The 14735-nt window shown below is 43.2% G+C and overlaps 1 protein-coding gene across 2 annotated transcripts in view; it reads right to left on the bottom strand.

Moving 5' to 3' along the window:
- AFF4 (ALF transcription elongation factor 4) overlaps positions 1 to 14735 on the bottom strand; it is a 1482962-nt gene that overhangs the window by 573699 nt on the left and 894528 nt on the right. For both annotated transcript variants that reach the window (XM_069652488.1, XM_069652489.1), the window contains exon 11: positions 10768 to 10805. In XM_069652488.1, the coding sequence (XP_069508589.1) occupies positions 10768 to 10805 (38 nt within the window). The remainder of the gene's footprint in view (positions 1 to 10767; positions 10806 to 14735) is intronic.

Here is a 14735-nt window from a genome sequence, read left to right as displayed (position 1 = left end):
GGTTTATACTGTACCTAGAATCTGTGTTTCACTAGATCAGAAAAGTATATTGTCCAGTTGATATTTGTTAGGCAGAATTGCATGCAGTACCCTCTGGGACCACCACATACAATTAGGACTACATGTGTAAGCAAAACCAACCTTTGGTATAAGTTTGCACCACACAGTTTTTGGTAGCGAGATGAGCAGCCAGGCTTATCTCAAGAGGGAATGTGAGCAGTAAAAGGATGTTACACAGAGGTCTTCCAATCACAGTGGTTCAAGTAGACACTTACACTCAAGATTTCTTGGTAAAACACTTAATTTATTACACAGTCATTTAGAAAACATTCACTAGAAGGCAACCTAATATTATACACAAACACACTTCAATACCAAACCAATAAGTTTCTCCGTAAATTAGGTACCCCTGAAATAGAAGCAAAATGGCATTTCAGTTACTTTAAATGGGAATAAAAAGGCACAAGTTAGTAGAATAGATCACAAATACTTTCTTAGGCAGTGCAAATAGTTTCAGTTCACTAGAGGACTCAATTCAGTTCAATAGGTCTAGGCCAAAGTCAATGGACTAGTGTCTTGGATAGGAAAGAGCAGTTCTTGTAGTAAACGGTAAAGTCTTGGCCAAAGTTCCAGAAGTAGTTTGTACGAAAAAGAATCATATGTTGGATCACAAGATGATTAGCCCTGCAAGTTGGGAAAGTTTCACCAACTTTCACTGCAACAGATAAGTTCTCTCAATCGGGTTGGAACAGTACCTGAACATGAAGAAAAGATGCAGCTGAAGACGTTGGTTCCTGGCAGGTCCTGCAGATCGCACTGTTCCTGAGCCTCAGTCATGGGGACAAGAGGGAGGACATCAGGGGGACTCCTGCACTGCACGGGCACTGGTCGAACAAGCTGGCAAAATGGAAGATCTTCGATTCGAGTAGCTGTCATCAAGCACACAAGCTGGTGTCCTCCCCCCTCTGGTTAATCGTAACCAGCTCCGAGAATGGTATCCAGGTGGCTTACAAGTTGATTGGTCCCACCAACTCAAAGGAAGAAGTCGTCCTTGAAGGGGCTTCTCTGTCGAGATGAACTTGGCCATTTCGGACCTGCAGCAGGGCCTTCACCGGGCAAACCAACAGTCCAGGATTTGCAGCAGCCGTCCTCTTCCAGCTCGTCTTCGGTTCTTTCGTTCCAGTGGTTGACTCTGCTTTCCAGTCCAAGAGACTCACCTTTTAAATAGTTTTCTCCCTTTCATTCCAGCCTAGCTGTCACTCGCCCAGCAGGGTGGCTGTCCTTGCCGGACAGTCAGCCAGTCAATCACGCCAAAGTGCATTTGTGTCTCCTAGGAGATGAAGCACAGGGCGTTTCGGGTACCTCCCACACTTCCTGCCCACCCCAGACAGACACTCAGACGCCAGAGGCGGTCTTCAATCCTGAAGCCCGCCAAAGGCGTACACACAAAGGGACCAAACCTGGTTTGGCGCACAGCGACAAACACTAGAAGGACCTTTCCAAAAATAAATGGTGAAAAAGGAAGACCGGGACCGGTTTAAACAAAGGGGCTTAAGGCGCTATCTTGAAAAACATGGCTCCTGCGATTTCTAGCTACCAGTGTTCGCGGTCAGGAAAAACCATGCTAGTTCGTTGTAAAACCACTGCCATCAGCCATTTCGATAGGAAAGGGTAGCTTTTGGCTGCTACATGGGTTTCTAGACACAGGGGCTACTAGGTAACCCCTCCAGCACTCTATTGGAAGATAGTGTGTGTGTGTTCTGGGTCTAGGAATTTAAAAAAACTAAAAGTAAATTTAACCTTACATTCTCTGGGAAACAGTAGTTTATCCCAGAGAAGGTATTTAAACCTTTTGGAAGTCTACTGCACTGAAGGTGCTGTGGGACACAAATAAAAAAGATGAGGTCTATGGAGTTGTTTAAAACTCCATAACCAAAGAAATAAACACAGAAAACAAACAGAATAAAAAAAGTACAAAGCCCCAAAGTTTAGCAGAAGAGCTGGGGGGCTACAAGGTAGAGGGAATTAGCATATTTATGAGAATTCACCCTAACACTATTACTATGTGATTTGTTGCTGAGCGTCACAGTACAACTGATAGGGTCTACTACCTGTAAAGTAATCTGAAAGTAACTCATGGCTTTACCCCCCCAAGAATAGGTGTATCCTATACTGAATGTGTATACATTGGTTTGACTTCCCTAGAACTCCTGTTGGGTGTTCCAAATAAGGTTATATACTTTGGTCAATACAAAAAAGGTAGCAGGCGCCCCTCTCTCGAAAGAACAAGGCATGATAACCTGTTCAGTGGTTATTAACCACATTGAGAGTTCGCAGCCATTGCTTTTTGCTCACTGTACCTTCACAGATGGGAAATATCCATTTGCATATCAGTCTTTGTCCCGCCCAACAGAGGGGCGAGAGAGGGGCGCCCGCTACCTTTGTAAAACTATTTTTTAAGGAACCTGGGATTGGTAACCCTAGGTCTCCTGGGGGCAACCAGACGTGGTCTCCCTCTCACTGTGCTTAGAGAGGCATCAGCTTCACCTCACTGATGATCCCCAACAAGGGTGAAACACGTGTATGGGGTTGCTGGTGGTACTCTCGTTCAGATTGGAATTGCCATAGCATTTCGGTGCTGGACTGCCCCTGGGCAGGACAAAGACTGATATGCAAATGGATATTTCCCATCTGTGAAAGGCACAGTGAGTAAAAGCAGTGGCTGCGAACTCTCAAGTGGTTAATAACCACTGAACAGGTTATCATGTCTGTTCTTGCGAGAGAGGGGCGCCCGCTACCTTTGTAAAACTATATACTTTGGTCTGTTTACCTTCAAACTAAGTGTTGTGTTTTTCTATAATGTGTCTATATGCTTTATGATAATACCTACTTACCCAAGATCCTTTTGGTCTACTTGTATATAAAATAAACCCTTTATTTCTACAATACATAGTGTGTACATTTTTCTTTGGACCATAGGTATAATACAATTTCTTTGTACTTATTCTACAGCACTCTCTCCCTCCTAAGGTAAGCCAGGCTGCTCCATCTACGCTACCATGAACTCAGGTGGTACAGCCTTATACTAAGAGTGGAGTCCTCTACTGTCTCAGTTGAATGGTTTTTCTAAGCCCTTAGTTGGACTTCAGAAAACTGTCCTAACACCCTTCATAGTTGGAAATTGTGTTTAAAGAACCAGTCAATGCATATTTTCTTCAGGAACTGAACACTATACCCAGAACGAGAGAAGCCTTCTTTTGGATCAAGAAGATGCCAACTTTTCCTTAGTTTACTCTAAGTGACAGAAATAGGTTTCGAGACAGGACAATGGACATTTTCTGTTATGAGATATCCTGACAGAGTCAGTCTTTTTGTTGGGGTAGGGCAACCCCTCCTAGTAATTAGGGAAAGATAGTTTTTTCCTTTTCTAATAAAAGTAATTGCCAACAAACATGCCACTACTGTGTCAGGCTCGTACCTCTGCACCCTTGCAGACCCTAGACTGCACTCAGATTCTTTAGTTACTTTAGATGTGCTGCGAAGGCATCATGAAGTAGACGCAGACAAGAGATGTATAGTTTTGGCTATAAACTTTTATTAAATGAGAAAAAGGTTGGAAAAGGCCTTACTTACCCTATTTCAACAGGAATTTCCCCTACCTAACAAAAACGAAGTCTGCGTCAGGATGTCCAAATTAAAAGTTCTGTCTGTGTCCAAACCTAACCTGGCCCTCACTTAATACCTGGAAAAATGTGTACGGGTTTAAATATCTAAATAAGCGTTCAATAACTGTTCAGACCTTCTCCCAGCTCTGAGCTTGCAACAGGGTTCTCTTTCCAACACTTCAAGACAGTTCACAATGCCAAAGGGATTCCCTTCCCCAAGCTTTCATGTCTCTCAACTTCGTCAAAACACAGTTCTCAGGGATAAGTTCCAGCTCCTCTGATTTGGTTACTTTGTATTGGTTTCACAAAGGTAAATTTCACAGGATTCACAAACCAAAGGTTCCTCGTCTTGAAATACAAAAACATCCTTAATATACAACCAAAGGTTTCTCTGGTTTCAATAGGTATGTGTCCTCGGTCCAGGCATGTTAGGACCATTTTTGGTAAAACCATTCAACTGAGGCAGTATAAGACTCCACTCTTACTATAAGGCTGTACAGGGTAGAGTAGACAGAGCAGCCAGGCTCATTTTAGGAGGGAGAGAGGGCTGAATCAAAAGTACAAAGAAAGTGTAATACAAGTGGTCCAAAGAAACACTGAAACACTATGTATTGTAAATATAAATGGTTTATTTAAATACAAGTAGCCCCAGATAAATCTTAGGGGAAATAAGTACTGTCACAGATATACTACTTGAGTAAAACCTAAGGATGTAATATTCTATCACAGGTGCTTTTGTGATCAGTAAAACAGATTGAGATAAGCAATAAATCTTGTAAGTTATTTTAGGATGGCAAACCGCTAACTCAAGGTAAGTAAAACCTATACACTTCATAAAGGAGCCATCAGCAATTTAAAGGCAGGTGTAAACCTCAGACTGTTTTTGTGTCCGTCTAAAACAGACAAGGGAAAGCAAAACCCAGTGTTACACTTTATGAATGACTCAAGGTTACTCTAGGTAAGTAAAACCTAATGCAGACTTATTTGGCACAGGCTAACAGCAAGTCAGGGGAAGCAAGACCCAGTTGGGAATCTCATACCTATTCTCTGAAAGAAATAGTGAAGCCAACACCATTACTTTTGCTAAAGTGGCACAGCCAATTTACAGGTGAGTAAAATAACCTACATCTACTTTCTATTAGAATGGCGAAACAGTTTCCAGGGAAAGAAAGATGTTCCATATACTTTTCTGAATGGCTGAACATTTCTAATATAGATAAGTAATAACTTTTTAACTGTTCACCCTCAGAGTTACAGTTACCAACCAACTTCTTTTGCAAGTAAGTAACTTTAAACAGCTCTCTTTCCTAGGCAAAAGGCAGAATCCTTAGAGGTATTTCCCTTATTCTTGGAGCTCAAGTGTTCTCAGTGGCAGAAGGGGGGTTACTAGGGTCTAGTGTTAAAGAGGCCGGTCAGGATAGGTTCTTAAGTAGCAAAAGTCAAAATTCCAAAGGAAGAATATTAGAACAAGCAAGTACTTTAGAGTTAGTTGAGAGTCCAGGGGCTTCACAGATGACACCATAGGAGTGTTCCATCAGGGGCCTGGGTGAGCTGGACGTGAGGCCTCCCAATCACAGAAAACACCCCAAAACTACACAGGAATCACAGGAGGCTTAAGATAAGTGATTACCCAAGCCAGCACAGCACCCCAGCACAGAAGAAGATTTTGCAGATGGAGGACTTCAGGATCTGCAGCCAAAAACCCAGTATTTGAATTCCTTCATCAAGAAGACAGAAGACAGGAAACTGAAAGGACTTTTGCAGCAAGGATCACAGGGAAGGCTCTAGGCAAGGTTTCCTTTGCGGCTGGATGCGGCTGTGGATTCTGTGCCTTTTTCAGGAGCACAGAAGAATACAGATTACCACTGGTTAAATTCTCGTCATTTGCAAGGTCCAGCATTCTGGTGAGGGGACTTTTCAAACTGGAGTCCTGCCTCAGGAGATCCAGCAGGATGCCCACGAAGTTTCAGCGAGATTCGGAAGTCTGTGCACCGCACAACCCCTCGAAGTCCCATGCTATTGGGGTATTGCAGTCCTGCAGGGTTGCAACACAGAGTGGGCTCTGGGCCAGGGTCGCTGTTATCGGAGTCCCCAGGTCGATTGGAAGAAAGGGCTACAAAGCAGGCTCCGGTTATACAGCAGGCTCTCCGGTCGCTGGATCTTTGGTTTTGGTTGCAGTCATCGACTACCTCTTCAACTTCCAGGATCGGAATTTTAAAACAGCCTTGCCACATTCAAACTTGGGGGTATGGCAGTCCTCTCAGGACACTCTATTATCAAAACGGTTCAGAGTCACAGGTAGGGATAGACTTCTTGCTCTGTGAGCATACACTTTTTTTTATACAAAAAGAAAGTCTGGTATTTCAACAGGTGTCACTGAACACTCTTACCCCATCAAAAGTGGAGTCAATTATCACAAAACTTTATTTAAATCTAATACATTTCATAAAAACAATCATAAAAATGATCATAATACGTAAACATATACAATATGTTAAAACCACACAATTAAATACACCATAAGTGAATAATGTTATAGTCATTTCTTTAGGATCACACACTCTGATTCCTATAGGAATCAGAGTGTGTGATCCTAAAGAAATGACTATAGGAATCAGAGTGTGTGATCCTAAAGAAATGACTATAGGAATCAGAGTGTGTGATCCTAAAGAAATGACTATAGGAATCAGAGTGTGTGATCCTAAAGAAATGACTATAACATTATTCACTTATGGTGTATTTAATTGTGTGGTTTTAACATATTGTATTTGTTTTACGTATTATGATCATTTTTATGATTGTTTTTATGAAATGTATTAGATTTAAATAAAGTTTTGTGATAATTGACTCCACTTTTGATGGGGTAAGAGTGTTCAGTGACACCTGTTGAAATACCAGACTTTCTTTTTGTATAAAAAAAGTCCTCTCAGGACTGCCAGCCTACCAGTTTGAACTCAATTCTCGCAGTCAGGCTGGAAGACAAAGGGCTGCTCCATCGCTTCCTGCCTTCACAACAGACGCAAGAGCCTGGCCTGGGAGTCCACAGGAATCACGCCGAATATAAAAATCACACAGAGGAATTTCCTGCCCTGGAGGTCAGCAGAAGAAACAAGAAAGGATAAGGAACATTAAAATGGCAAAAAAAACAAGATGGGGGGCATTTTGGTAAAATGAGCACCCATGAAAACAGCACACGGTTAAGGTGCACCAAATGAATACAAAGGTTTACTGCCACCAGCCATTAAAGTTAAGTATGTCCTTGTAACAAAAACTTTACATATAAAATCATAAAGGGGATACTCGCCATCTCTACAGCACTCCACATAAGGTGGGGGATGCTGGTCTCATCTAATCAAATGTAAAAGGGATCCAAAGATCCTTTGTACCCTTGGGAACTTTAGTTTTAACAAGGCTAGCCAGAGAAAGTTAAAAGGGGAGCCCCAAGGGCAACCCTGCAACAATAGGCACTTATTGCCAAAAAGTGGACAAAGAGGATAACTTTTAAAAGACACTATGCAGAGTCTTAACAAGGACACCCATAAAAACAGTAAAATATTTTGTGTGTGTGGAAAAAGGTTCCCACTCACAGAGGTATAAGGAAAAAGAATCCACCAGTAGAGCAAAAAGTTCTGGGGTCGACACAGGTCAGGAAGATGTATTATTGCTATGAAAATCTTACCCAACAAGGCGCAGTTGTCAGACCACACGGTACACCCATTACAGGTCAAGCAACCGATACACATTACTTGAAACTTCTCATCAGTTCCTTGTGCACACTACCAGGACCACTGCTTTGCTACCTTTCATCTGTTACTGCTTTCATGTATTCATATGGGTTTTGCCAATGTTCTTTCTCACTTTCTCACAGCTCAAAGTACCTTCATAGATTTAGAAAATGGAATTTTCCGAAAAGTCCCCTTTCCATTTCCCATGGGGTCTTTAAATGGTTTCACAATTGCTCTTTAATAGCTTCCCGTTAATTCGATATACTAAAAGTAATTGCTTTTTTTTCAAATCGGTATTCAAAAGATACTGGCTTTCATTCATATCGGTATTCAAAAGCAATAGTCCTCTTGGGTTTGACAGCCCATCTGCCGTGCCCGGTATCCCCCTTTTCTAGGATGACTCGCCGACTGTTGCGCACAACAATGTAGCAAGACTTCTGACTACCACTACCCTTCCCTCTCGTGCTGCGCCTCACATTTCCTCTGCAGCGGCTCTCCGTGGCTTCACCTCTGCCACTGATGCATCTCACGCAGCTCGGGCCTCGCTCCGAAGTGCCACCTGGTCACGATTGCTTCCTCTCTGCAGTCTGCCACAGGCCTCCAGCTTCCCTCAGGATTGCTTCCTGCTGCAAACGCTCTGCATCTGTCTAGTGGTCTCAAGTGCTTTTTCTGCCATGCCACCTTCCAATAAGGGTCTGCGCTCCTCCAGCAGTCCGTGGACCGGTTTCCACAGCTGATGACCCCTTCTCTGTTCATGTCAGTTTTAAACCAGACGCCAGGTTGATTGGTCCAAAAAAGACTGGACCGCTCGCCCTGTTTGGGAGTTCTGCGTTGCTCTTGCTTGCCTTCTCCTCGTCGTCCCAGTATCTAACTGGTGTAGGTAATTGAGCAAGTCAATGGGAAAAGGATGCATTGATCGCGTTTGCCTCTTCCTCATCCCAGTACTTAACTAGTGGATGTTAGTAGGTGATTCTCTGAGAAAATGGGGAGTGGAATGACAATAGCCTAAAAAGACTTGGGAAAGGGAAGGTTTATTATGAAAGGGAAAAGGAGGGGGGAATTCCACATCTCACCTAAGGTTACCTCACCTCCTCTCCCCAAGCTACCTCCCGCCCATGTAGTCCTCACTCACATATCCACAGGGTCAAAATCTTGTAGCTTCAGCCTTTCCCTGGCCACCTGGGTGGAGGCATTGCCAGAGAAAGGGGTGAGGGTACCCTCATATACCTTACAGTGCCTAAAGACAAGTTGGTGACCAGCTGCTTTTTAACTATTTTTCCAATGCTTTTTGTTAGCCTTAACCCGTCTGGCTAATAACTGTGCTAGTGTCCCAATATGGCTGTGCCATGAGGTTTTGCTTGTTCATTTGGCCATCTTGTACCGTGAACTCGTACCTGCCTTGCTAGGACAGGAAATTCCTTTCATCATCCTACACTTGCCTGGGAAAGCCTTAGCTTTCGTGGGCTAGTGCAGGGCCATGTGTGTGTTCCTAGGAAGTCGGTGGAACAGTCTGCTCCCAATCCACAAAGTGCTATCTGTACATAGAGAGTATGCATGAGTTTCACCATCAGTAGTCCCGATTGGACTGCTGCTGGGTTGTGTGAGGGGCAGATCTTCCATTGGTTGAGCCGAGTTTGTCTCACCTGAGTGTCTAGATAAGAAGAGAACTACAGCCATGCCCCAGTGATCCTGGAGAATTCCTGCGAATAGCAAAGTATCCTGCCCAACTGTAAAAACATTGAAAGACACATGGACCCCGTCCTAGGACGGCATGGGGATCAACTTTTGCTGCAGTCCTGGTGGATCCCTGTCTGGCTGGTGATCTTTAGAAGGCCTTCAGTGGTTTGTTGCCCCTTGAAGTGGTGGGACCAACCATTCCTGAAGTCGGCTCATTATTCAGCCACCTTGAGTCTTCGGATGCGTTGCTAGAACCATCCTGTTGACTGACCAACTCCAGTTTGGGCTACCGCGTTAGAGGGATCGTGGTTCCGTGTTTCGGCTCAGAACTTTGCCAGACCCTCAGCCTGTTCTACAAGAGTGCCTTCTGCAATATTTCAGCGTTCCAGCTTCAACAACTGCTGCATCGGTGTGAGTTGCATTTATCAACCTGAACAGGTTGAACAAGCTTCTGAATCCAACAGGACATCTTTTGAACCTGCGATTCATAGGCTCCTGCGACTGGAACAAACAGCATTAAAAACAGACCTCTGACGACCTGCCAACTATGAAGAGAAACCAGAGTATGTGGGTGAGCTACAGCAATACTTACCCGCCCCCACCTGTAAATGTTTGGAATACTTTAGAAAATGTTTACATGTTTGGCTTTGGCAAAACACGTTGCCAAAAGCTGGAAATATTTGTATTCGTTAGAATACATCCTTGTCTGACTTTGGAACCTTTCTCATATCCACAAGACACTCCCAACCTTTTCCCAGCTCACAAAACCACTGGAAACTGAATTTATAGGGCACAATGCACCAATCACCTTAGGGTTGGACTTCTGAAGTTAGGTTTGTATTCTTAGGGACTGCCATTGCACATCTAACCATTACCTTCCCTTTCAGTATTGTGTGGTGGGGGTATTGTGATTTTATTGAACTAGCTGCAGGGGCTGTATATATGTAGGTTGTGGATGTTGTATGATGCTATTTGCTTATACTCCTTTTTATAGTGTTTTCTTGGCCATATGGAAATATAGCATTTTTATAGCTACCTAAGTGTAATCCTTGATTACTTACATTGTGGACCCTTTACCAGTCTCAAATCTTTCTGATACTTAGCCTTTGCCAATATCCATGCTACCTTGATTGGGTTGGGTACAGCTCCCCGTCGTCCCCGTTCACCAACTAGGTTGGCATCCTACACATCTGTCCACCTGGCCGGAGTGTAGAAATCCAATCTAACATCCTTCCTAAGAGTTTCACTTCACTGCCTTCAGTCTGCCACTTTGAGGGTCAAGACAGTGTTAATAATGTACCTCAGCCCTACATCTTCAGTAGGACCTTTAGAAAAAACTGCCTAGCAGATACATCCACCCTATGCACATTCTGTGTGACTGCTTTATAATTTGACCAGTTTCAGCACCCTTCTGTTGCTCTGATGTCACCGGTACTGCATTATCCTTTTCAAACAGTAACTTGGATAAGACTCAATGTAATAATTTATATTTGGGCTAAAAATTACAATTCTAAAGCACATGCTACAACACTACTTTGAAATGTTTTCTCAAAAAACTACAGGCTAATGCAGGTTCTTTGAGACTGGCCGTTTCAAAGATATCCAAGAGAAAATATTAACATTTAAAACATTACGGTTTCGTAAGCAAACACCACATTTCTATAAGTGTCGGATTGACTTGAGAAATAAGCACATTTTACCTTCCAGGTGTGTTCCGTGGAACAACTTTATCGCATTCCTGAAATGTAAAAAATTTTTAAAAAATTATGTTATTAAGTTACTTTACAGGGATTTTTCAAGTGGAGAGAATGGTCAATGCGTTAAAAAAATTTCCACAGACAACTTAATTGATTGTCATTGCCCTTTTGAGCCAGACGATAAGTTCATACTTTGAGTAGCTGCAACACTACATATTGTAAAGGTAAAGGGTTTATTTCAAATACAAGTAGGCCAAGATAAATCTTGTGCAAGTACTAGCCCATAACAAAACACAATCATAAAAACAACTCAATACTTAAGGGACACAACTAAAAGTATAACCTTATTAAGAATAGCAAACCTATAACACATTCAGAATGCAATCAATTATCCTGGAGGAGTAAAACCAGGTTACATATACTTTTTAAATAGTCAGTAATTCAAGGGTAGTAGACTCTGCCAGTAATGCAGTGACACTCAGGAAATCACATAATAAAGCAACAGTTAAACTCCTTGCAACATTACATTTTTAGAACTCAGTCAGAATTAGGAAAACAATGCGTACTTGCTGGAGATGCCTTAAGCTACTCAATGACCAGTATTAACACCCACTAACTTTCTGAATGCGCTCAGCAATTCAAGGAAAGTAAAACCCAATTATATTTTAAGACCGACCCAAGGGATTTCAAGTTAAGTAATGGACCTTATGACTCTTTTGGAACTACGGCTAAGCAGATTCAGGGGAGGCACAACCCAGTGTTACAAGTTTAGAACAGCAGCAGCTATTCAAGGTAAGTAACCATTTACTTTTAAGAGGGGCTTCAAGCAACTCAAAAGGAAAGTATTAACTCAAGGACTGTTTTAGGTCTGTAGGCAGCAGATCAGGCAAGTCAACAACCTATGGTACACTTTGAGAAGAACACAATGTTATTCAAGGTAGATAAACCCTATTGGTAAGCTAGCACACATTCCTTTAAGCAATGATAAAACAGTACCAACACTCATTACTTTTCAGAAGGGGGAACACCTTTCAAAGTTATAAACTTTTTAGAGGGGAGGAATGCAACTGAAAGTTAAGCATAAACTTAAGCATACTTTGTAACTTCTTTCACAGAGCTACAGTCACCACACTAATTCTTTAAGGAAATAAGTACTTTTAAACTTGTTATACTTTTCAAGACCGAAACCTTTACTTATCCAGTCCATCCCTAGTTTAGTGTACGAGTTTTCTCAGAGGCAGAAGAGGGACTCTAGTGGTTGCAAGAACAAAGTTCCATAGGAGATCTTCTTTAAACAAGTAAGTATTTCACTTTGAAAGTTGTTTAAAGTATTCAGGGACTTCTGAGAAGGCTCCCTATATGTATTCCAGCAATAGGCCTGGGCATGTGGTATGGACAAGTTCCCAACCATGTGAATCACCCACTCAGCATCACAGGATTCACACAGAACTTAATACCCAAGCACACATAGTACCTCAGCAGAGAAGAGTTTGCAGCTGGACGTCTTCAGGATCTGCAGCCCAAAACTCAGTCCCTGAATTCCTTGTGTTGACTGAAAACAGGACACTAGATGGGAATTTGCAGCAGGGATCAACAGGGAAGGCTCCAGGCAACAGTTTCTTTGAGGTTGGTCGCAGCTCTGTGGTTGTGACCATTTTCAGGAGCCAGGAGAATACTGAATATCGCTGGTCGGATTCTCATCACTTATCTGGTCCAGCACTCTGGTGAAGGGAGGACTCAAATCAAGTCTCTGGAGGTCCAGCAGGATGCCATCAAAGTTTCAGCGAGATTCGGAATTGAGAAGAAAGTGCACGGCGCAATGGCTCGAGGTGCCAGGGTATTGGAAGTATTGCAGGCCAGAAAGATTGCAGCAAGCTGTGGGATAGCTCAAACTGCAGGTCTTCTTGAGACTAGTGGATCTCGCCATCCTCTTGGTAGAAGTTGTGTTCAGGGACCCCCCCAGTCGTTTGGAAGGAAGGGTTTACAGCAGGCTTTGGTGACACAGCAGGCTCTCTGGTCACTGTAAATCGTTACAGCCGTCTTTTCTTCATCATCCTCTTCGGTTGCAATGCCAGTGGTCAACTTGTCAGCAAGTTCAGAGTACTCATCAGGCACTACAGCACAACGTCTGTAATCTCTCCCTGCATTTTACAGAAGGGGTGATCTGGCTGTCGAATCAAGACAGCCAGCCCCACACTGGGAGTTGGTGCTTTTCAAACGAGGAGACAGACTGCTGCACTCTTCCCTCGCTTCCTGCCTTCTCAGACACACTGGAGCCTGGGTGGGGAATCCAAAGGATTCCCGGCAAAGAAAACTTCCTCTGAGGTCGTTCCCGCCTAGAATGGCAGGGAAAGACCTAAGAAACTGCAAGCACACAAAAAATGGCCAAAAAAAGGAGCGCCCCATTTTATAAAAATGGTGGCCCTTCTGTGCATTACCGAGGCTGAATTAACAGACTGAGTAATAAAGACTAAAAGTCAAAGATAAAACCACTGCCACCAGCCATTCAAATAAACTCACAATTGTAACAGTTTTACCAGGTAAGTAAGAAAGGGGATGCAGTGTATCCCCCACTCCCCCCCACCAGCACTCCACATAAGGTGGGGTGGGTTGGCTCACTCTTACAAAAATGTAAAGGGAATGAAATGCCCCCTTTACTACTTGGGAACAGTAGATCACCCAAGTACAAGTAAGTGAAATTAACAAGGGAGCCCAAAGGGGCAACCCAGCCTAAGCCCAAAAGGTATAGGAAACTTACTCCAACCAAACACTATGGAGAGACATAAAAAAGTCACTTGTAAAAAGAGGCAAAGACTAGGAGAGAGGGGGAAAGGGATTCCCACTCATCTAGGGACAAGATAAAATAATTACCAAGTCCAAGCAAAAGGTTCTGGGGTTGACACAGGTCAGGAAGATTTATCATAAATATGGAAATCTTACCTAACAACAATTAAACGTCAAATTGAAATCCGTTAGTCAAGGATATGTAGAAGCTCAAAGCTCTTCTACGGTTTATAATTAATGTTCCCCTTTGTTTCCAAAGCAGGCGATGTGTATGTGTTGAGGTTGAATTTCCTTTTTATGCACAATCTCCTCCACATGTGTGTCCCACCCCATCACTTTTTGCTGGACTACCCGAGTGAGTGGGAACATTTTTCCACACATGTCTTGAATTGACCTGCATTTCGAGACATCCCGCGACCAGCGGTGGCCTTCACAGGCTGCAAAATGCCAATACCCTGGGACCTGGGGCTACTGTGCAGTGCATCATCTTCCAAAGATCGAATCCTCCCAAAACATGGGTGGACTCTTTACGGTCCTCCAGAGTCAAGATTCCACTTCGTGAAGTCCCCTCGCTAGAGTGCTGGACAGAAAAAGTGAGACGGATCGACCAGACGGTAATCATTCTTCAATGGTGCTTACCAAAAGGTGCCAAAATCACAGGACCTCAAAGAATCCTTTACTGGAAGCCTCTTCACTCGACTGCTGCTGCAAGATCCACTCCAGTGTCCCTTCTTTTGTTTGCCTGACCAAGAATCTGGTGATTGGGTCTGCTTCTGCAGGTGCATTGTGCTGCAACCTCTTCTTCACTCCTAATGTACTGAGAAGCTCTTGGTAGAAGCTACATAGAGTTGCTTTGCTGCTCCTGTGTTGCTGGAGTGCTGATTTGTGTGTTTGGGAGTTTGCCCATACACATTCACTCAGGCCTAATGTCTGTGTGCCTAAAGGGAGTTCTCTCCAAAGTCCCTGACCCCTTTCCTACCAAAAACGGTCACTTGCAGAAGACTTCCTCAGGAACCTTTGAACTTTGTACAGCGTGTGCCATACCGGTTTGCCCTCCAATCTGACTCAAACACTCATAACTCGATAGGAATGGACTTCTAAAGTGTCAGGTCTCTGTGAAATAATTACAAGTATTTATCCGCTATGTTGATTTTGTTTCATCCAATTTTACCTGAAACAGATATTCT

The sequence above is a fragment of the Ambystoma mexicanum genome, chromosome 3p, assembly GCF_040938575.1.
Source record: "Ambystoma mexicanum isolate Mex_15411 chromosome 3p, UKY_AmexF1_1, whole genome shotgun sequence".
NCBI classification, from domain to species: Eukaryota; Metazoa; Chordata; class Amphibia; order Caudata; family Ambystomatidae; genus Ambystoma; species Ambystoma mexicanum.
The sequence above is the reverse complement of the archived record's forward strand: the minus strand, read 5'-3'. Positions and strand labels throughout refer to the sequence as shown.